Source organism: Oncorhynchus nerka, linkage group LG27 (genome assembly GCF_034236695.1).
Source record: "Oncorhynchus nerka isolate Pitt River linkage group LG27, Oner_Uvic_2.0, whole genome shotgun sequence".
Classification (NCBI taxonomy): domain Eukaryota; kingdom Metazoa; phylum Chordata; class Actinopteri; order Salmoniformes; family Salmonidae; genus Oncorhynchus; species Oncorhynchus nerka.
Genome location: NC_088422.1, coordinates 42,518,114 through 42,540,090, shown reverse-complemented (window position 1 = coordinate 42,540,090; position 21,977 = coordinate 42,518,114). Strand labels below are relative to the sequence as shown.

Genomic DNA, 21,977 nt, shown 5'->3' with positions numbered 1-21,977 from the left:
GCCTGGGCTTGGTGTGAGCTAGCCTGGGGTTGGTGTGAGCTAGCCTGGGGTTGGTGTGAGCTAGCCTGGGGTTGGTGTGAGCTAACCTGGGGTTGGTGTGAGCTAGCCTGGGCTTGGTGTGAGCTAGCCTGGGCTTGGTGTGAGCTAGCCTGGGCTTGTTGTGAACTAGCCTGGTCTTGGTGTGAGCTAGCCTGGGGTTGGTGTGAGCTAGCCTGGGCTTGGTGTGAGCTAGCCTGGGCTTGGTGTGAGCTAGCCTGGGCTTGGTGTGAACTAGCCTGGGCTTGGTGTGAGCTAGCCTGGGCTTGGTGTGAGCTAGCCTGGGCTTGGTGTGAGCTAGCCTTGGCTTGGTGTGAGCTAGCCTGGGGTTAGTGTGGGTTAGCCTGTGTTAGGCTTAGTGTGGGCTAACCTGTGTTGGGCTTGTTGTGGGCTAGCCTGTGTGAGGCTGATGTGGGCTTGGTGTGGGCTTGGTGTGTGCCCACCTTGCCCACGAAATACCCATGTGGGGCCAATGGGGTCATATTTGCTCGGTAAACACTTATGAACATTCAGCTCTCAAGTGAAGCATGGGCAATGATCCTCCGATTAGTAGGAGTGCAAAGTTAAAATACAAAAAGCAAGATCCCCCTACAGTCTGTTGGCATAATAGAGCACCTGACTTGTTTAGTGGAACATTGTTCTTAATGACGGTGGTCACTCAACATCTGTGGGTGCATCCTGAAAGCAGCAGTTCTTGTAGAAGTGTTGGTCTAAGTCATTGACTTCTATTGCCAAATTCTAGATGCTTGTTATTAAAAAGCAGAGCCACCATTGCCATGAAAGGAGTATGGTTATAGGGCAGAGAGAGAGAGAGAGAGAGAGAGCACAGGAAGGAAGACATAGGCTAGCCTTTTACTTCCTGCTTAACCCTGTGTGCCTGTTTCAACAATAGACACGAGGGAAAGGTGAAAAGCAGTAACTCGAGGGTCGTCTGTTTCAGAGAAGGATCAACATGATGTAGAAATCGCAAGAGAATGTCAAGCTCTGAGAATGTTAGGGAAAGGGGATTAAGGAGGGGGGAGAGGAGGCCTCTTTCATTCAGAGGTAATGCAAACAAGGAAAAAAGAAAAAACATACAGTATGTATTCCGCCTATCTAACCTACTCCTAATTAAAATATCTGGCCTAATTAAGGGATTTGGGCATATTTTCTTTTCGAGTGGCCAATCTCGTCAAGAGGAGGTTGGGAGGACAAATGCTGAGGGCAGCCTTTGAGGATTGTGTATTCTATATTTTTTGTAACGAAGTCCCTCTAACAAATTCACCTATTTCTGTTAAATGCTTAAAAATTTTTTATCCACTTCCCCCACACACAGGAAGGAAGAGAGACATCAATAAACAGACTAAGCCTCATTGTATAGTTGACCTAAAGAGTAAGGCAGCAAATTACCAGCTGAGTTTTAGGTTAAATCCCCAGGGGTTGTCAACAACAACCACGTACATCTTGCCACAGCTGCTGCTCTTTTGTTATTAATCAAGTATACTAAGAGGTTTCCATTTACCGGGAGGTTACTATCCAACTACATCTTATTTTTTGCTAAACACCACAACAGAAGTTTACTCAGGATATGGCTGCCAGGGATCAGTACTGTTAAGACATTTGGGCTGACCACGAAAGCAGCATTAAGCTCAAAGCTTCAGCAAAAATGATGAGGCTTTGTGCTGAGAGTAGCACTGTCTACTAAACTCAAAGGCTGTACAGTATATCTTTATTTCCACCTCAAATGTATGTGCCAAGGCCTGTTGAATGAAAATCACTATTCAGCAAATACACTTTCCATGGACCCCAAACTTTACACAAACCAAAGGTTTTATTATTGAGTAAAATTCATTTCCGCTTATCAATAACAACAAGGCTATAAATCCTTTTAAAGCTGAGTGAAAGAGGAAAGTGAATGAAAAAGGGTTGAGCAAGGAGGAGGTAGCAGGTCCCGAGAAATCAATTTTCACACATTAGAACTATTAGCTTATTGAGAGGTGGCTGACAGATTGAGGGTTTGCAGTTAAAAAGAGCTGTACCTGTGAAATAGTCTCTTCATCCAAGTATTGATGAGTGTGTGTGTGTGTGTGTGTGTGTGTGTGTGTGTGTGTGTGTGTGTGTGTGTGTGTGTGTGTGTGTGTGTGTGCCTGCGCACATGTGTGGAGGGTGGCTAAGTTGAGTAACCCGGTGTTTGGAGAAGCCCTTCCCATACTCTCCCAGACAGAACAGGACCACACCACTGTCAGCATACTCTTCATGGAAACAGCTCCAGCTATACACAACACCATATCAAACTTAGCTAATTCATACTTGGGAAAAACCATCAAACTCTGATTTGATGAAGGTATTTCAAACTGTTAATAACTTAGCTAATGCTGTAAGTTATAAATAAATGAAAGCCGGTTACTTCAGATGATTTCCCCTTCTGTGTGCTGTCCAAGCACCTCTCTGTCAGTGGCATCATCTATCACAATACATACCGCCATAAAATCTCAAATATACAGACCTGTGTCAGAGCTATCCTTTACAAAAGGGCTGAGGAATATGTTCAAAGGGATCAGAGCAAATGTAGCCTATTCATTCTTTTCTTTTTCCTAATTGACCTTTCACTACTTTCATTATCTGGATTCATGTTCAATTCTGCAAGGGTGCTAGAACTGCGGGACTTTTATTCACAGAGTCTGGCAGTCCTTTGCTAATCTTGAAGAGTAGCTTTTCGCTGCACAGAAATGCCAATACAGTATATCTGAAGTGTTGTTGAGTGTGTTACTTTTACAATGTACCCAGTCCTAGGAGGACAGCTATCCATCTCAACAGGCAGGACAGCGAGACAGAAACTCAGATGTCCCAAGATGGCTCAGGACAGTCTAATAGGAGTCTGGTAGGAGTCTAGTAGGAGTCTAATAGGAGTCTAATAGGAGTCTAGTAGGAGTCTAATAGGAGTCTAGTAGGAGTCTAGAGTCTAGTAGGAGTCTAATAGGAGTCTAATAGGAGGCTCATTGAGTACCAGAACTATGATAAAATGTTAATCTCATGTGTCAAATCATTTCCACCTGTGTATCAGGGCAACCAACAGGATCCTAAATCAGCTCAGAATTTCAAACTACACGCTCAAATTAATAAACTAAAACAAATAACCAGAAGGGGGACTCAAGCCCAATAGGGGTTGGCCTTGATGTTTATAGGACCTATTGATCCCAGAGAAACAGTGAAAAATTACCTGTTTAGAATAGGGTGCCATTTGGGACACATGAGTGTACCAGACCTGGTAGTCTTTGGTGGGCATAGTGCACACAGCAGTGTGAGAGCTGTGTTCCTGTAGAGCCACCATGCTCCACTCTCCCTTCACGCCACTCAGATGTCACATTAATCATGCTGATCGCCAGCTGCCTCTAGTGTAGTCTGACGTCCCAGGCGGCATCACAAATGGCACCCTATTCCATGACAGAGTGCACTACTTTTGACCAGAACCCTAATGGGCCCTAGTGCACTACACAGGGGATAGAGTGCCATTTGGGAAATATCCCCAGTCTATCTGTGCCAGTGGACCACAGGGAATGGTGACAGGCAGCCATGCTAAAAGTTCCCTTTCTAGCACTTTGTTGAAACATCATGTTTCACTTTATTTAGTTACCGTATAATTTAGTGAGAACAGCTTTATAGCTTTTGATGTTGATTCTGTCAAAGACAGATAATACTGGTATCTACTGTTCTCCGTGACGGAAGGGAAGATGAGGTGATGATTTGTGAATGATAAAGAGGAAAGACAGTCCCTTGTGTGAGGTAAAAGGACATTGTCTGGATCATGGAGATAGTATTAGAACATACTGAAATATCTCCATGATGTGGCTGGTCCCCTATTTTCCCCCATTCCCAGATATTCTGCTGACCAGTAAGGTGGTCATCAGACCCTTATATAACCACTACCTTCACATTAGTTTTCATAGTCTGCTCCATCACCCTGCCACTTGGCTGCTGCTGTGTGTTTGATGCCCAATCTACTCCAGGGCATCCTCCCAAATGGCATCCTATTCACTACATAATGCACTACTTCTAACCACTGCCCATAGGGCTCTGGTCAAAGTAGTGGGGTGTAGAGGGAATAGTGTGCTATTTGGGACGTAACTCAGGATTTCTCCTTTAGCACCTCTGCTCCTCTGTTTAACTACATTCCTTGTACCTGCAAAGTCCAAATGTGTTCAGTCACACTGACCTGCTACCATTAGACCATTCATCAGTGTTCAACTGCCGAAACATCAGAGGTGTTAGGGAGACAGCATGGCCATGGCGGTTTGGAGAGCTTCCAATGACCCTGGCCCTAGCTGTGAGCTGAGATTCCATGGCTAGGCTAGAAGAAATGGCTTTATGAGTGCTGCAGAGAGACATGGATCAGAGTTGTTTATATGTGCCTAGGAAATATATTCCTAGGCAAATAATATGGCAAGATGGTTGACTTACATTGTATAGAATGCAATTATTAATCTATAGACCTTCAGTGCGAGCGTAGACTGTGGTACTATTTTCTCAGACTTTTAGCGTGCTGTGGTTTGTCACCTAGTAACCAACACACTCCTCTGGCCATCTCACTCTACCTTATGACTAAGACATAAGCTGAATTTAAAGTAACTTTGGTGCATAAAAGAAAATGGACAATGCCTGTCAACATAACACTTTTACTTCCTGTTTTTTTGGACTGAGATAAGGATGCTCTTCAAGCTCTCAGTGCCCAAGTGGTCAGGGAACCTACAGTGGAGGGTGGTACGTTGAACCCTGGCAACGAAAAGTTGATTGGCACGGCATGACCCAGGGGTGTACAACATGTGTAGTGTGTACACTGTTTCCACTATAGGGTGATACCAGTGCCGTCTTTGTTGATGACAGTTAGAGTTAGGTGACCGCAACAAGACTGAAATCTACTGCTGGCAAGCTCCCCCAAGGTCCCTCAACAAGTGTTGTCCCAGAGTCCGGACCCCTTATGTCCTTCATGTCCTAACAGGGGCATAATGTAGAAGTTTTGCAGGGAGAGGATGTCACTGGGCAGTGACCCAATAGAAATCTGCGGTTAGTCCCTTGTGACAGGTTTCACACGTAGCTTGTGGCCAAGCCCACAAATAACAGCCAGGCATCTTGTTTGCTCTCATTCTCCGGCTTGTTTCAGATTACTCAGTGGGCCTTTTTGAAGTTGGCTGATGGACAGGCAGGGTTTTCCCTTTCCTCTCCTGACAAAAAAAGATTGGGTCATCGTCAGTGCCAGTGTAACCCCAGAATACGACGCATATTTAGTTCAGGATTTGATCCGGGACACATAGAGAAACCTATACACAAAGGTTCCATGTTGAGGTATCATCTAATTTCACAGCGAGGGTTGTCATAGCGATCCCTTGTTTTTGGTCACTGGGTCAGCTCTGCAACACTGTACTGTATACAGTGACTGCCTTGCTTGAATTGTATTGGAAGATGAAAGCAACCTATAGCATAGTAGTACTGAGGCCTTGTAACAATTCACACAGATCCGGTCCTCAACAATCGCAGAAAGGAAATGAACATCGCCAGCTTTGGTGAAAGCAAACCAATGACACTGGAGGTTGAACGCCTGTCTGAGACTTTGTTGTCCCGAACCTGCTGCTCTCACTCAGTAAGAGGTTTCACTAGTACGTTCCTAGCCTGCCATGGACCATTGAGCAATAAAAAGCTCTGTAACTAAATCCAGAGACTAATCCATCCTGGACAATCACTGGCAGACCTTCTACACTACATGACCAAAAGTATGTGGACACCTGCTCGTCAAACATCTCATTCCAAAATCATGGGCATTAATATGGAGTTGGTCCCTCCTTTCCTGCTATAACAGCCTCCACTCTTCTGAGAAGGCTTTCCACTAGACGTTGGAACATTTTTGCGGGGACTTGCTTTCATTCACCCTCAAGAGCATTCGTGAGGTCGGGAACTGATGTTGGATGATTAGGCCTGGCTCGCAGTAGGCGTTCCAATTCATCCCAATTCAGGTGTTTGATGGGGTTGAGGTCAGGGCCCTGTGCAGGCCAGTCAAGTTTTTCCACACCGATCTCAACAAACCATTTCTGTACGGACCTCGCTTTGTGCATGGAGGCATTGTCATGCTGAAACAGGACAGGGCCTTCACCAAATTGCTGCCACAAAGTTGAACGCACAGAATTGTCTAGAATGTCATTGTATGCTGTAGCATTAAGATTTCCCTTCATTGGAACTAAAGGGCCTAGTCCGAACCAAGAAAAACAGCCCTAGACCATTATTGCTCATCCAGCAAACTTTACAGCTGGCACTATGCATTCGGGCAGGTAGCGTTCTCCTGGTATCCGCCAAACCCAGATTCGCCCGACAGACTGCCAAATGTTGAAGCGAGATTCATCATTCCAAAGAACGTGTTTCCACTGCTCCATAGTCCATAGGCGGTAAGCTTTACACCACTCCAGCCGACGCTTGGCATTGTGTATTGTGATCTTAGGCTTGTTTGTGGCTGCTCGGCCATGGAAACCCATTTTATGAAGCTCTCGACGAACAGTTATTGTGCTGACGTTGCTTCCAGAGGCAGTTTGGAGCTTGGTAATGAATGTTGCAACGAAGGCGATTTTTACGCACTCTGCTGCTACAGCACTCGGCGGTCCCAATCTGTGAGCTTGTGTGGCCTACCACTTCGCGGCTGAGCCGTTGTTGCTCCTAGACGTTTCCACTTCACAATAATAGCACTTACAGTTGACCGGGACAGCTCTAGCAGGGCATCCTATGACTGTGCCAGGTTGAAAGTCACGAGCTCTTCAGTAAGGCCATTCTATTACCAATGTTTGTCTATGGAGATTGCATGGCTGTGTGCTCAATTGTATACACCTGTCAGCAATGGGTGTGGCTGAAATAGTTGAATCCACTCATTTGAAGGGGTGTCCAAATACGTTTGTATATAAGGTGTATATAGGTGTATATATACTATATATATATATATATAGTAGCTGTGCAGAGCAAAGGCCCTGACTGTAGACTGTACCCATGCAGCCCTGTTCTCATGTCACAAGGCTGTCACAGTGTGGGTCCAGGAAGCCATGGGGCACAGGAATGGTGTGGGAAGACTGAAGCAAGTGAATGTGTTTTAATAGGCATACCAGTGTTTAGGATGGCCAATGGTATTTCCTTGATGATGCAGCAGTTGAAGGTGGTATTGGCCTATAAAATAAAACATTTGAGTATGTAATATGGACTGAAGATGGACTATTGAAACACTTCAGATAGAGTGACAAGAGAGGAGGTAGACAGTGATTGACTTTGAAAGTGTTGTCTGGGGGTCAGACATATTTGTTGAAATGATCACTGTCTGAATGTATGATTTGAGAGATTAATAAACATAGCCTACTTGATGACAAGACTGTATTTGAATTATAACCAGAGGCATTTACTTTAATTGTCAATTCTAATTATTTAAAATGAGCCTATAGTGGATAATAGTTGTCAAATATAAACTTGAAATATCTTTATGATTCTAATCATTCAAAAAGTAAGTTGTCCTTATAGTTAATGGATTAGCCTAAAGACCTTACACGTTTAATAACTAGACATTCTCCAGCCTTTTAGCTGGTAGTTTGGATAACCACACTTATTTATGATAAATGTGTAAGTCCACTATTTTGTGCTCATTCATTGTGAAGGGAAACATGGGCTACTGTCTACTACAGTATGTTTGCATACCACACTGAATCTCTTCAATCACTGACTTTCTTGGGTGTAGCCTATGTTCTTTTTAAATGTCAGCAAGGCAATATAAATAGGACAATATTAAGTCTACCCCGCCAAATGATTGATGAGAAGTGGAATTCAGCATCAGACGCACGTGGACAGCTCCTAGTTGCAATGGTGCGCACTAATCCTTCATTGCTCACGAACACTCTGACTATATGGCTCGACGTTTCTTGCAAAGTTTTATTTTGATCACCCGTGAAGTGGCAGAGACCGAACTGCATATGAACCCAACACCCCATGTTACAATACTGCTTACTGAACCGCTCTACCCACCTGATCCGTGAAACCACACCCATAATGGAATATACAAGGTCCAACGTGTCAAAGAGCCAATCAACTCCGGCTCGGACTTCGTAACGTATTCGCACAGTTCGGGAAGGAAGAACATGAGCTAAGTGCACGCTACATCTTTGATGGGATAGGCTATTGCCCCTTTTCTGGGTTTGTTTTTCTCCTAGTAGCCTAATATAATGCTAAGAATAGAAGACAATTCCTTGGAATGAGATGGAGATGCACTTATCGAATGCAACCGGTAACATTTGTTCGGATTTAACACAAACTAGCCTAATCGAAATTTGAAATAGGTGGCATATGGGTAGGCCTACTTTTGTCTTCTGAAAAGGGTAAGCTACATTATAATTACGATGAAATGGCAACGAAATACCAGCTTGAAATACACTTGAGAAAATGTGACAGTTTGACTGAATATAGCTTATTCCAAATATCAAAACGTGTGCATTTAAGAAATGATTGAAGACATCGGTTGTCCTACCTTGACATGAAGAGGATTCACTTTTGAATGATAGATCCACTTGTACCAGGAGATATGGCATTCCAACCGTTTTTACCAAACACTGCTTCGGATTTCACCCTCGACGCAATAATGGCCCGACAATCTCCGTTTTTTCCTGCTATTGCGTTAACTTCCCACGGGTCTCTTCACATGCCTGTTGCGCAAAGGCATCGCATGCTGGATCTGGTCAATGCTGAAACGATCCTCCGCAAAGCCTCGCTGGAACAGCATAATGCAACCCAGTCTGCCAAGCTCAGTCCTCCTAAAACGCTGGAGACGGAAGCCACGGAGGATGATCCAAAAGTTCACTTGGAGGCAAGGCACCTTTGGACACAATTCCACAAATCCGGCACTGAAATGGTCATAACAAAATCAGGAAGGTAAATGTTCTAAAATATCATCAATAACCATATCCTATAAAGTTATTCGTTTTTTTCAGCCTATATTCTATACGTCTGTGATTTAGAATCGATGTGTTTAACCTTTTCTCCAGGCGCATGTTTCCACCGTTCAAAGCAAGATGTACTGGCTTGAACCAAAGGGCAAAATATATTTTGCTCGTGGACATTGTTGCGGCCGACGACTTCAGGTACAAGTTTCACAACTCCCGTTGGATGGTGTCAGGAAAGGCAGATCCTGAAATGCCAAAGAGGATGTACATACACCCAGACAGTCCCGCTTCTGGCGAGCAATGGATGTCAAAAGTGGTCAATTTTCACAAATTAAAATTGACAAACAACATCTCGGACAAGCATGGGTTTGTAAGTTCCAAAAATACTAGCGTTTTGTGTTAATAATGTAGTCTATTTACAGTGCAGTTTAACTAATCTAATGTATTGTTATATTGAAATATAACTGACAGACTAGTTTTTCTTAAACTAAAGTTCGAGTTGATGACTAGGCCTAGTTTACTATTTAAAATGTATGTTGTCTCCAATTACAGACGATTCTTAACTCAATGCACAAATACCAGCCCAGGTTTCACGTTGTGAGGGCCAATGATATCCTCAAACTACCTTATAGCACGTTCAGGACCTATGTCTTTTCTGAGACAGAATTCATTGCTGTAACTGCATATCAAAACGATAAGGTAGGCACTCATTAATTTCATAAAGCAAATTTCAGAATATCAATGTATATTTCGTATTGATAACACTCTGGAAAATATAAATTGTATATTTATATATATATATATATATATATATATATATATATATATATATATATATACACACATGTATATATTATGCATAAAGAGTTTGTAAAGAGTTTATAGATGGTGATGAACAATTATTGCAGTTATATAGACTTCAATCCAGGTCTAAATTCATTACTGACATATAGGCCGAGATATACACTATAGCATATTATGCCCAAGGCTCAATATTCGGCAAGTAATGAAATGTTGATGTTTGTGTTTTCAAATATTTTGTTGTAATATGCAATATATTTACACAACGTGTATTAACTGCTTATAAACCCTTTACAAATTTCTTGTGGACAAAGATTTTGTTGGAATCGTTTGAAGGATTTTATAGGCCAACTCCTGGTTTATCACTAGCCTATAGCCTATGAGACTATGATTAATAGTTTTCAAATGTAATTACTGGTCTAATGTTTAGAAACATTACAGTCCTTAACAGTAATTTCTATTTTTAGATCACACAACTGAAAATTGATAACAATCCTTTCGCCAAAGGATTCCGTGACACTGGCAATGGTAGAAGAGAAAAAAAGTGAGACAAAAAACGAGAAATGTACATCTAAATACTTCTAGAAACTCTTAATTGTCAATAGGCCTACTAAAATGTTCCTTTTTTTATTAGGAAACAATTGGGGATAAATATACAAAAGTTCAGTGAAACCTCTGGTGACTCTTTGGATGAGGCTCCCCTGAAAAGCGCAGGAAATGCAACGTCAATCGGTGAGTTTGTATGATAACGAATTGAATACATTTGTACCTTTCGTACCATACTATATTGTAATGGTAAAATGTTTAGCCTCAACTTGTTTTCAGTTTACAAACAACATTGTATTTAACCAATCATGTTAGAGGGCTGCCAAAGTGACAACGAAAGCGGTCAAGAAATCAAACATTGGAATAATGTTGGACAAGACTTGCGAAAAACCTCAACCACCACAGAGGAACTGACACCTGAGCCAAATGTCACCACATTCCACGACAAAGCGGACAGGGCTTCAACGGACTCACTTAGGACCGAAACAGACTCAGAGGATCCAAAAGAGGACCATATAAACTCCATAACTGGTGGTATGACACGTTGCTTTGGAGCAGAGGATCCGAGGGCAACAGAACACTACCAGCCTTTAACCGTGGAAACGGACCAAAGTGCTCACATCACAGGCCTAGGACGCAGCACTTTTTCACACTGCTATTCTTATCCACCGGATTGGACAAGATATATTCTCAACCCCTTGGGTGTCGCTCACCGTCTCCTACACAATGCCCAAGTCAACATGCAGGGAGAAACATTATCCAGTGTAGCAGCAACAGCAATGGGGCACATGCTGATGGCCGTGTCATCTGGCGGAGTGTGCTCCATGGGCACGGCTGGTATCCCAGTATCTTCTGTACAAAGAGTGTCAGGAACGTCAGGATTACCCTTGAACTTTCAGCAGCATGCTATGGCATCGCAGGTATGCCTACCATCTATTAATTCAGCAACACTACTCAACAGGCGGCTTTTACGTTTATGACGTCGTAAATGAATTAGGCTAATTTAAGTAATGAAAATAACAGCAAACTTTGCAGCCCTAACCGCTCTTTCTTTGTTTCCCATATAGGGCCTCACGGTTTCTCCTTTTGGTGCTATTTTCCCCTATCCCTACTCCCATTTGGCCGCAACGGCTGCTCTCTCCACCACAGCATCAACCCCAGTGCATCGCCGCTCAGTAACCCCAGTGCATCGCCGCCCAGTGCGCCCTCCTACCCGGTTCAGGCCATACTTAATTTCCAATAGAGTAGGCCTACCAGACAACTGTTCAACGCCCCCGACATCTATTCGCCTTATGACGGATAGAGACGTGAATTGTCACACTATTGCAAATAGTCCGATTGCTGCTCCATTGCACTGTATGCCTATGTCAGAGGTAAACAGCGTTTCCTCGCTACAGAGTTCTGGTGCGTCAGCGGCAAAACGTGTATCCAGCAAGGATTGCATGGATCAGCTTCAATGTATACAACAGTTGGTCAGAGGTATTGACTCCTATCAAGACAGAGACTCATATTCCTAGGTCATAAATCTAACAAACTGATTACAATTTAGATTTTTTTTTTCATAGCCTGATGAATGAAGATTGAGATGTTTGCTATCATACCAAACGGCATTTTAACATTTCTAATGCGGAATGTATGCATAATAGATAACATTGTTTGCGTCCGTGAATTATGGTTGCGCTTGTGTGTTGATGATACTGTAATTTGTTCACTAATGGCACTGAAGTTTATTTGCAATAAATCCCTAATGTTTTTATATATTACTTAGCCATGCAACGAACCGCTATAAACCACTGTATTTTACAACCAAAGCACGTGTGTAGTTCAAATATGATTTATTTCGGGATCTTGACAAAATAGTTAATAAGGACGTTTTGAAAATTCGTTTTAATTAACCATTCTATGGAGGAATGTTTTTGCTGACTTGTTTGTTAAACATTGAAAAGTCAATGGCGTTGCTTCGGTCAGTTAATCAATATCATTTGCAGTTTCAGTAAGACAACATAACTATTTCATGTCGTGGTGTGTGTTTTGTCCTCTTTTTAAAAAAACGTTATTTTATCTTTAATCCCAGTGCCTTTTGCCTTTTGGTAGGCGTCATTGTAAATACGAATTTGTTCTTATTAACTGACTTGCCTAAAGGTCAAATAAAATAAAAATGTAACTATTTTTATTTTCTGTAATTATGTGCATGCGTTGTAGATCAACATAAATTGTCACAATATTTTTTGCCTATCATTTATTACAACCCATTATATGCCTACAAAGCTCTTTGTTATAACATGTTTGTTCATTTGAAAACTGCTCTTGAATGCGTGATATCAACGCAACAAAATAATGTTAAACGAAATAAAAGTATACTGTTTTAATGATTGAGGAGGTTCTTGAATGGATGCTCATGTCTGCATTTTATGTTTGAAAAGTTTCAGTTGATTTAAAACGAAAAAAGTTCTAAATTAATTTCCTACCTCCCTACTCTGTGCGTTTTTAACATTTGCAGCCTAAAAGTATATAAAATACATTATTAGGCTAACCTACTATTAAGGTAATCGTTTACTATCATAGCGCTTATAACTACTACTTTGCAAATATATATATATATATATATATATATATATGAGCACATTGTATATATATATATACATGTAAATGATCCCGTAAGTTTCATATGATGATCTATATGAACAAATGATTACAAAACATTTATATTATAAACATACGTTATTGTTCTTTATTGCATAAGCCTATATACTTAACAAATATATACTTCCGTTTTTAGCCCCTTAGATATTGTTCTGGTAGGGGCCTACAGGACACAGTATTCATATTCAACGATCATGCTTGAATACAAATATTGTTTATCAAATACATTCAGCATCATAGTTTTTATTTCGAAAACGTTTTATTAAAATGTCATAAAATCTTCGAAAATATGAATGGCAAAGTTATTACGAGCATTTAGTGTTTTGATTTATGGAGATATATAGCCTACCAGCACGTGCAGTATTACTAAATAACAAATAATTTGGCAGGTGCGAGCTTCACCTGCCCTCTGATAAGTGAAAGTTTCCCCATACATTGCTTAAACCAATCAAACCCTTTCATATCTCCACAAGGGCGTGGCTAAAAAGGATACAGCTTGTGTCAAATTAACATAACAAATAGATGATTTGTGTACATTTGATCTACCCCAACCCCCAACTCATGCGTCATTGATTTTTGTCATATCGCTAATATTCAAAAGATTTGAAATACCTGGTTGGAGGTCAATACTATATAGCAGGGCTAGGCAACCCTGCTCCAGTAGTGCTGCAGGCATTTCATGTTTTTGTTAACCATCCTGGAAGACCGGCTTGGTATCCCACAAAGCAAGCTAGATCTACTCAGTGTTTTCTAAAGCTAACCATCTTCAGTTGGCTTCACATTTCAGCTCAGGCTTCATCCATACCATAACGGTGGATAATGGCTTGTCGAACGCCGAACTCTTCATTGAGACAATTCTGAAACATCGAATTCAACAGGTGTAGAGTTTACAGTGAAATGCTTACTACAAGCCCTTAACCAACAATGCAATTTTAAGAAAACAAGTGAAGTAAAAAAAAAAAAAAAAAAAAAAGGTTAAAGAGCAGCAGTAAAATAACAGTAGGGAGGCTATATACAGGGGGTACCGATACAGAGTCAATGTGCGGGGGCACAGGTTAGTCGAGGTAATGGAGGTAATATGTACATGTAGTTAGAGTTAAAGTGACTATACACAGATGGGGGGGGGGGGGTGTCACTGCAAATAGTCTGGGTAACCATTTGATTAGCTGTTCAGGAGTCTTATGGCTTGTGGTAGAAACTGTTAAGAAGACGTTTGAACCTAGACTTGGCGCTCCAGTACCCCTTGCCGTGCGGAAGCAGAGCAATTTTTAAGGCCTTCTTCTGACACTGCCTGGTATAGAGGTCCTGGATGGCAGGAAGCTTGGCCCCAGTGATGTACTGGGCCATACTCATTACCCATACGCATTGCCCTCTGTAGTACCTTGCGGTCGGAGGTCGAGCAGTTGCCATACCAGGCAGTGATGCAACCATTCAGGATACTCTCGATGTTGCAGCTGTAGAACTTTTTGAGGACCCATGCCAAATCTTTTCAGTCTCCTGGGTGGGAATAGGCTTTGTGGTTTAATTATAATGTTGCTAGTTTTCTAGTTGTGGCCATCTGGTTAGTATCAACAAAGGCTTACGACAAATTCTAGTTCGCTAGCAACAACATTAGCACAGCTTGCTAGTTAGCTTACATTAGCTACAACAGGCACAAGCCAAACAAGCTACTGTCATCTTGTGGCCTGGAGTATTTAAACAAAGCAAATCGGAGGTAAAACTGTTCTATGTGAACATCCAAAAGTTAACTGCAGACACTCTGGGCAGAGGTGCTAAGTACCTATAGGCATTCAGATTTCAGCCCCCTGGAGGTCAGGGCCCCCTGCCCTGCGTGCCCGGTCAGTATTCGGCCGGGATTCCTACCAGTTTAGATAAATGGCTAGACTAATTGACCAATTGAAACATTGTTAGCTGACATGACTAATTGAGTGACTGTCAGTGAGAAAAACTGCTGATGTGGAACTTTGCTTTGTAGGATATCCCTCAAGACTTGAATGGAAATGGAAGTTGTTTTGGGAGCTAACATAGCTTCACCACTAGAGAGCAGTATTTACAAACCAATATATCAATAGCCTTGATGTTTCATAAAATCCCCTTTCTCAATCATATAAAAGCATTTTTTTTAACAATGTTGTCAATTTTCAAAACTGTCCACAGTAAATGCTTTTTCAAAATGAAGTTATCTTCTCAAAACATAGTTACATCATCAAAACAATATTATACTGTAAAAATTGCAAAAACATTCATAAAAGAAACCCGAATGAATGCCTGCAAAAAGATTCATGCAACCATAGTTTCCCTTGAGACCAAGCAAACAAAAACAAAAGTTAGACTGTCTTTTAAAAATACCAGTAGATCAATAAATGTTCTTTAATGTTCATAAATCATGATGATCAAAATTGGAAGTACAACTATCCAAAGTTACAGAATTATGTGCAATTTCTCTACTTTTATGCATATTTCACCAAACGATTTCATATACATCAAAACAAATATTATTCTTGATAAAACATTTAATAAAAATAAGCACATTGTGTGCAGGATTCATTTATCGGTATCATTACAATGTATTCAACATTTGGCTGGTTTGCTCTTAGTTTTGTAGACTTTCCCTTGCCACACAGAAACAAAGAAGGTGAATACAGAGGAGGAACACAACTGATATGAATATATAGGCCTTAATCCACACCAAAGCTCTATAATGGAACTGCACAATGTTGGAGATGATGACTTTGGATTTAAATCATTTAGCAGACACCCTTATCCAGAGCGACTTACAGTAGTGAGTGGATACATTCTTTGTACTTGTCCCCAGTGGGAATTCTGGCATTGCAAGCACCTTGCTCTACCAACTGAGCCACACAGGACCCGAAGTTGCTAAGAGGCATAGTAGTCATGCCCACAGGGGGCACGTGCGCCCTCAGATTTGTCCTATTTAAAACATTTTCAGATGCAAAATCTATTACTGAACTTTGTGTTGATTTCCATGTGGAATGGAGACAGAATAACAAGCAGAGCACTGACAGCTGGCTAACCTAGCTAGCTAATGTTATCTTTTGTTGCTACACTGTATTCAAAATATTAGCCAGCTAGCTAGAATATGGCTGATTCTGGAGCTGAATATGTCATAAGCATTTAGGGAAACCTTCACCACAGATGGATAGGGGAAATCAGTATCTTTGACTTTGCCATCTATTGTTATCTCCAAAGTTTTGGCATGTTTCATAAATTGCGGCTGTGAATCTGACATAGAAATATGAAGAACAATAAGATAAGAAGTTGGGTGCTTACATTTGTCCTATTTCATACATGTACAAGTGTGTTTTTTGCACATCCCACTTGGTCAGAGATGAGCCATTATGGGTTAAATGCCTTGCTCAATGGCACATCAACAGATTTTTCACCTAGTCAGCTCTGGGATTTGAACCAGTGGCCCTACGCTCCTAACTGCTAGGCTACCTAGCTCTGGTAATATGGATAGCCTAACTATTGAACAGTTACAGCTGTGTTGTTTTTTACATTGCAATGGACACAGTGCAACCTTTGGTAGGCTGCTGGCAGGCTATTCGGCTGCTGTCAAGCCCTGGCCATGATGGAGAGGCTTTAATTCTCTATTTTGGTTAGGCCAGGGTGTGACTAGGGTGGGCATTCTAGTTTCTTTATTTCTATGTTTTCTATTTCTTAGTTTTTTTTTGCTGAGTGTGGTTCCCAATCAGAGGCAGCTGTTTATCGTGGTCTCTGATTGGGGATCACATATAAGTTGTCATTCTCCTTTTGGTGTTTGTGGGATTTTGTTTTTATTTGTTAGCTCTTTGAAGCATGCAGAACGTGACGCTCGTTATTCTTTTGTTGTTTTTGTTTGGTGTTCTGAATAATTAAAGTATCATGAACACTTACCACGCTGCACCTTGGTCTCCTTCCGACGACAAACGTTACAACTGTGCTATAGCAATGCCGAGTCAGCCTGTGCTCACGCCATGGTTCTCACAGCTAGGGGAAGTGAAATGATAGGCTGCAATGACTTTCTTTGTTCATGCGTGCTGCATATTATATGTAACAACCCCCTGAGTGTATCGGACACAAAACGAAACACCAATATACATTAACAGCCCAAAAGCGCTATCGACTGTGCCGCAAAAGCATGCTCGTGAAGCAGGGTTGATTTACACTACTCCCTCCTTTCAAAGAACACGTCCTCGCGCTAGCTTATGACTCTACGTCTTACAGGAACGCGCTCGCCGGCCAAGCAAACGCACTGTCGTGGATGCAAGGTTCGATCACTTCTGACACCAATGTAATGAAACAGCAGGGAGTCGATAGCGCGCCGGACCTTCTAGCCCAAGGTCTGGCGCGCTATCGACTGTTCCGCAAATGCTCGTGTGGCAGGGTCGATTTCCGTGCTTATAAACCCAGGGTCATTACATTACACTGAACAAAAATGTAAATGCAACATGTAGATTGTTGGTCCCATGTTTCATGAGCTGAAATCAAAGGATGTGTGTATGACCACAAACTTTTCTGAAATAAAAGATCCCAGAAATGTTCCATATGTGCAAAAAGTTGGGGGTGCTGAGAAGTATTTCTGTCTTTAATAAAGCCATTTTGTGGGGAAAAACTAATTCTGATAGGCTGGGCCTGGCTCCCCAGTGGGTGGGCCTGGCTCCCCAGTGGGTGGGCCTATGCCCTCCCAAGCCCACTCATGGCTGCAGCCCCTACACAGTCATTTGAAATCCATAGATTAGGTCCGAATGAATTTATTTCAGTTGACTGATTTCCTTCTATGAACTGTAACTCCAAATCTTTGAAATTGTTGCATGTTGCGTTTCTATTTTTGTTCAGTATAGCATAGACACTTCTAGTTGCATCAATCAAAGCAGTGGAGCGTGGCCAATCCATTCATCTTGGGGCTGCGGGGGGAGCGGGATTGCTAAAACATGTTTAATGAAACTGGGGTCCCCTTGATCTCCCTCATAATGTAATGAGCACTACATTATTCTTTTTTGCAACACTGTCAGTCAATTCTCATTGCTTTCACACATAATGCAAGTGCATAAGCACATTTTTGCAAAACAGTAAACACAACTTTCTACAAAAGATGCAAAAATCAGCTGAGTAAATCATGTCAAACAAAATTAAAACATTTGGTCACAGCTGATACAAATTACTCCCATTAATATGAGCCTCTTCTGCATGTGTGCAAAACCTTTTTTGCACATTTGTTCAATCGGCAACGAGTCCTTATTCATGCATAAAAGAGGTCACCTCTGAGTTACTGTTTGCACGAATGGACCAAGATGCAGAGGGCAAGGACAAAGGAGAGGTAGAGGGGCCCATAGAGGAAGATCGCTCTCATTTAAAATGTAAAAATGTAAAATACTGTAAAGCCTTTTGTTTTTGGATATTCATGCTCTTGAGTGACATTTTTTCTGCATTGGTCATCTTTGGTAAAATAATTTTATGAAAACAGGAAAACAGCCCATGCTGTGATATGTTTGCTTGCCTTTTATGGTGCGTACTATAATTATAGTATCAACAAATGGCATAGACATATGCAAGCGGGTTATGTTAGGGTATATTGATAGATGTAGTTAGTATTTATTGGGTCATTGTGTAACGCTTGATTAAAATAGCTTTTCATTATATAACAATGTGTAGCTTTTGAGGGGAGTTAGTTAATTTTGTGTCATCATTTAAAGTTTTGAAAGTTAATGCATTTTGCAAATTAGATGTGTCATTTATGATGCCATGATATGTGCCTGCGTTGATTGTGTGTTATGATCCCATGTACTGTTGAAATTTGGATGAAATGTCCTAGGCATGTTAGTGCAGTATATTGAGATGTGTGATTTACAACAGTCAGAATGACACCCTCATTAAAATGACAATTGAACAGGAAAAGATGTATGCTTAGAAAACCTATGCAGAAAAATATACTTACATTTTTTTTTTAAACATTAGGCATAATGATTATGGCTCTAGATTGCAGGAAAGCTGGTTCGGGTGTTTGAAGAATTCTCCAACTTCCAGGCCAACCATCCTCTTGTACTTCAGACCTCCTATAAAATAATGGGTGTGTGATGCTCCTGCTTAGAGGTAACCCAACTTCATTCCCTGCGTCTCTGCATGTCCGCAATATTGTAACAAATACTATAAATGATTCCTCATTCTCTATCCCTACATTGTTGTACGACACTGATGGGACTTTTGTGCACTTGTAGTTACTGATTGCTGGATACAGTGTATGCAATTGCACACATTTATCTTCTGGTGAAAACCAAGTGTTATATTCTGTGAACAAAACCACTGAACAGTGAATTTTGTATTCACTGATGAAAGGGAAAGGGGGATGCCTAGTCAGTTGTACAGCTGAATGCCTTCAACTGAAATGTGTCTGACATATATATTTAAAGTTAATAAAAAAGTGGCCTAAGATCTGCAACTCAGTTACAAATGAAAGAACAATGATCAGAAGTTCTGAAAAATGTACAGTATTTGATCATTGCTGTTCTGCAATAGATACAGTTGAACTCGGAAGTTTACATACTGTACACTTAGGTTGGAGTCATTAAAGCTCGTTTTTCAACCATTCCACAAATTTCTTGTTAAAATCGGTTAGGACATCTACTTTGTGCATGACACAAGTCATTTTTCCAACAATTGTTTACAGATTATTTCACTTATAATTCACTGTGTCACAATTCCAGTGGGTCAGAAGTTTACAGACTGTATACTAATTTGACTGTGCCTTTAAACAGCTTGGAAAATTGCAGAAAATGATCTCATGGCCTTAGAAGCTTCTGACAGGCTAATTGACATAATTTGAGTCAATTGGAGGTGGATCTGTGGATCTATTTCAAGGCCTACCTTCAAACGCAGTGCCTCTTTGCTTGACATGATGGGAAAATCAAAAGAAATCAGCCAAGACCTCAGAATTTTTTTTTGTAGACCTCCACATGCCTGGTTCATCCTTGGGAGCAATTTCCAAACACCTGAAGGTATCAATTTTATCTGTACAAACAATAGTACGCAAGTATAAACACCATGGGACCACGCAGCCGTCATACGGCTCAGGAAGGAGACGCGTTCTGTCTCCTAGAGATGAACATACTTTGGTGCGAAAAGTGCAAATCAATCCCAGAACAACAGCAACGGACCTTGTGAGGATGCTGCAGGAAACAGGTACAAAAGTATCTAAACTCAGCAAAAAAAAGAAACGTCCTCTCACTGTCAACTGCGTTCATTTTCAGCAAACTTAAATGGGCTGCACCAGATTTGCCAGTTCTTGCTGTGAGATGTTACCCCACTCTTCCACCGAGGCACCTGCAAGTTCCCAGACATTTCTGGGGAGAATTGCCCTAGCCCTCACCCTCTGATCCAACAGGTCCCAGATGTGCTCATTTGGACTGAGATCCGGGCTCTTCACTGGCCATGGCAGAACACTGATATTCCTGTCTTGCAGGAAATCACGCACAGAACGAGCAGTATGGCTGGTGGCATTGTCATGCTGGAGGGTCATGTCAGGATGAACCTGCAGGAAGGGTACCACATGAGGGAGGAGGATGTCATTGCACAGTGTTGAGATTCTCTGCAATGACAACAAGCTCAGTCCAATGATGCTGTGACACACTGCCCCAAACCATGACGGACCCTCTACCTCCAAATTGATCTCGCTCCAGAGTACAGGCCTTGCTGTAACGCTCATTCTTTTGACAATAAACGCGATTCTGACCATCACCCCCGGTGAGACGAAACCGCGACTCGTCAGTGAAGAGCACTTTTTGCCAGTCCTGTCTGGTCCAGTGACGATGGGTTTGTGCCCATAGGTGACGTGGTTTCTGGTGAGGACCTGCCTTACAACAGGCCTACAAGCCCTCAGTCCAGCCTCTCTCAGCCAATTGCAGACAGTCTGAGCACTGATGGAGAGATTGTGCGTTCCTGGTGTAACTCGGGCAGTTGTTGTTGCCATCCTGTACCTGTCCCGCAGGTGTGATGTTTGGATGTACCGATCTTGTGCAGGTGTTGTTACACGTGATCTGCCACTGCAAGGACGATCAGCTGTTCATCTGGTCTCCCTGTAGCGCTGTCTTAGGTCTCTCACAGTACAGACATTGCAATTTATTGCCCTGGCCACATCTGCAGTCTTCATGCCTCCTTGCAGCATGCCTAAGGCACGTTCACGCAAATGAGCAGGGACCCTGGGCATCTTTTTTTGTGTGTTTTTCATAGTCCGTAGAATGGCCTACTTAGTGTCCTAAGTTTTCATAACTGTGGCTTTAATTGCCTACCGTGTGTAAGCGGTTAGTGTCTTAATGACGGTTCCACAGGTGCATGTTCATTAATTGTTTATGGTTTATTGAAAAAATCATGGGAAACAGTGTATAAACACTTTACAATGAAGATCTGTGAAGTTATTTGGATTTTTATGAATTATGTTTGAAAGACAAGGTCATGACAAAGGTATGTTTCATTTTTTGCTGAGTTTATATATATCATTTTCAGAAAGCGCATATTTTCTTTAGTTCTGCAAGAACTGGCAAATCATGCACTGTATGATGCAGCTGGTGGCCACACCAGATATTGACTGTTACTGTTGATTTTGACTCCCCCTTTGTTCAGGGACACATTATTCAATTACTGTTGGTCATATGTCTGTGGAACTTGTTCAGTTTATGTCTGTTGGTGAATCTTATGTTCATATAAATATTTGACACATGTTAAATTTGCTGAAAACTCTCCCACAGTTGACAGTGGGAGAACAGTTCTTTTTTTTGCTTAGTTTATGTAGATATATAGTGCTGTTAAGGTAATCAATGGATTATGGAAGTATAGCATATGGATCAGCAGCTCAGACATCTTAAAAAAAAAAAGCTAGATGTAATCCAGGTCATAGCCCTGTCGCGGAACAATGCAGGTAGAGTTGGGAGAGATGCCGTTAAAGTTGAGACAACAGTTAGCTATGACATATTGGGTAAATCTACAAGGACATAAGGCTACACATTCTACAAAAAAAGGTGCACGTACAGT

At 41.5% G+C, this 21,977-nt stretch overlaps 1 protein-coding gene across 2 annotated transcripts; it reads left to right on the top strand.

The window, feature by feature from the left end:
• The first annotated feature begins 2,747 nt into the window (after window positions 1-2,747).
• Window positions 2,748-12,679, top strand: tbx3b (T-box transcription factor 3b). 2 transcript variants are annotated; one of them, XM_029638248.2, is made up of 6 exons: window positions 2,748-9,333; window positions 9,516-9,662; window positions 10,232-10,308; window positions 10,399-10,496; window positions 10,626-11,230; window positions 11,378-12,679. In XM_029638248.2, the coding sequence occupies exons 1-6, from the start codon at window positions 9,070-9,072 to the stop codon at window positions 11,825-11,827; spliced, it is 1,641 nt and encodes a 546-aa protein (XP_029494108.1). In that variant the 5' UTR covers window positions 2,748-9,069; the 3' UTR covers window positions 11,828-12,679. The 2 variants fall into 2 exon arrangements, with proteins under 2 accessions (XP_029494108.1, XP_029494109.1); XM_029638249.2 differs by lacking the exon at window positions 2,748-9,333 and having other exon boundaries at window positions 9,356-9,662.
• Window positions 12,680-21,977: the final 9,298 nt, after the last annotated feature.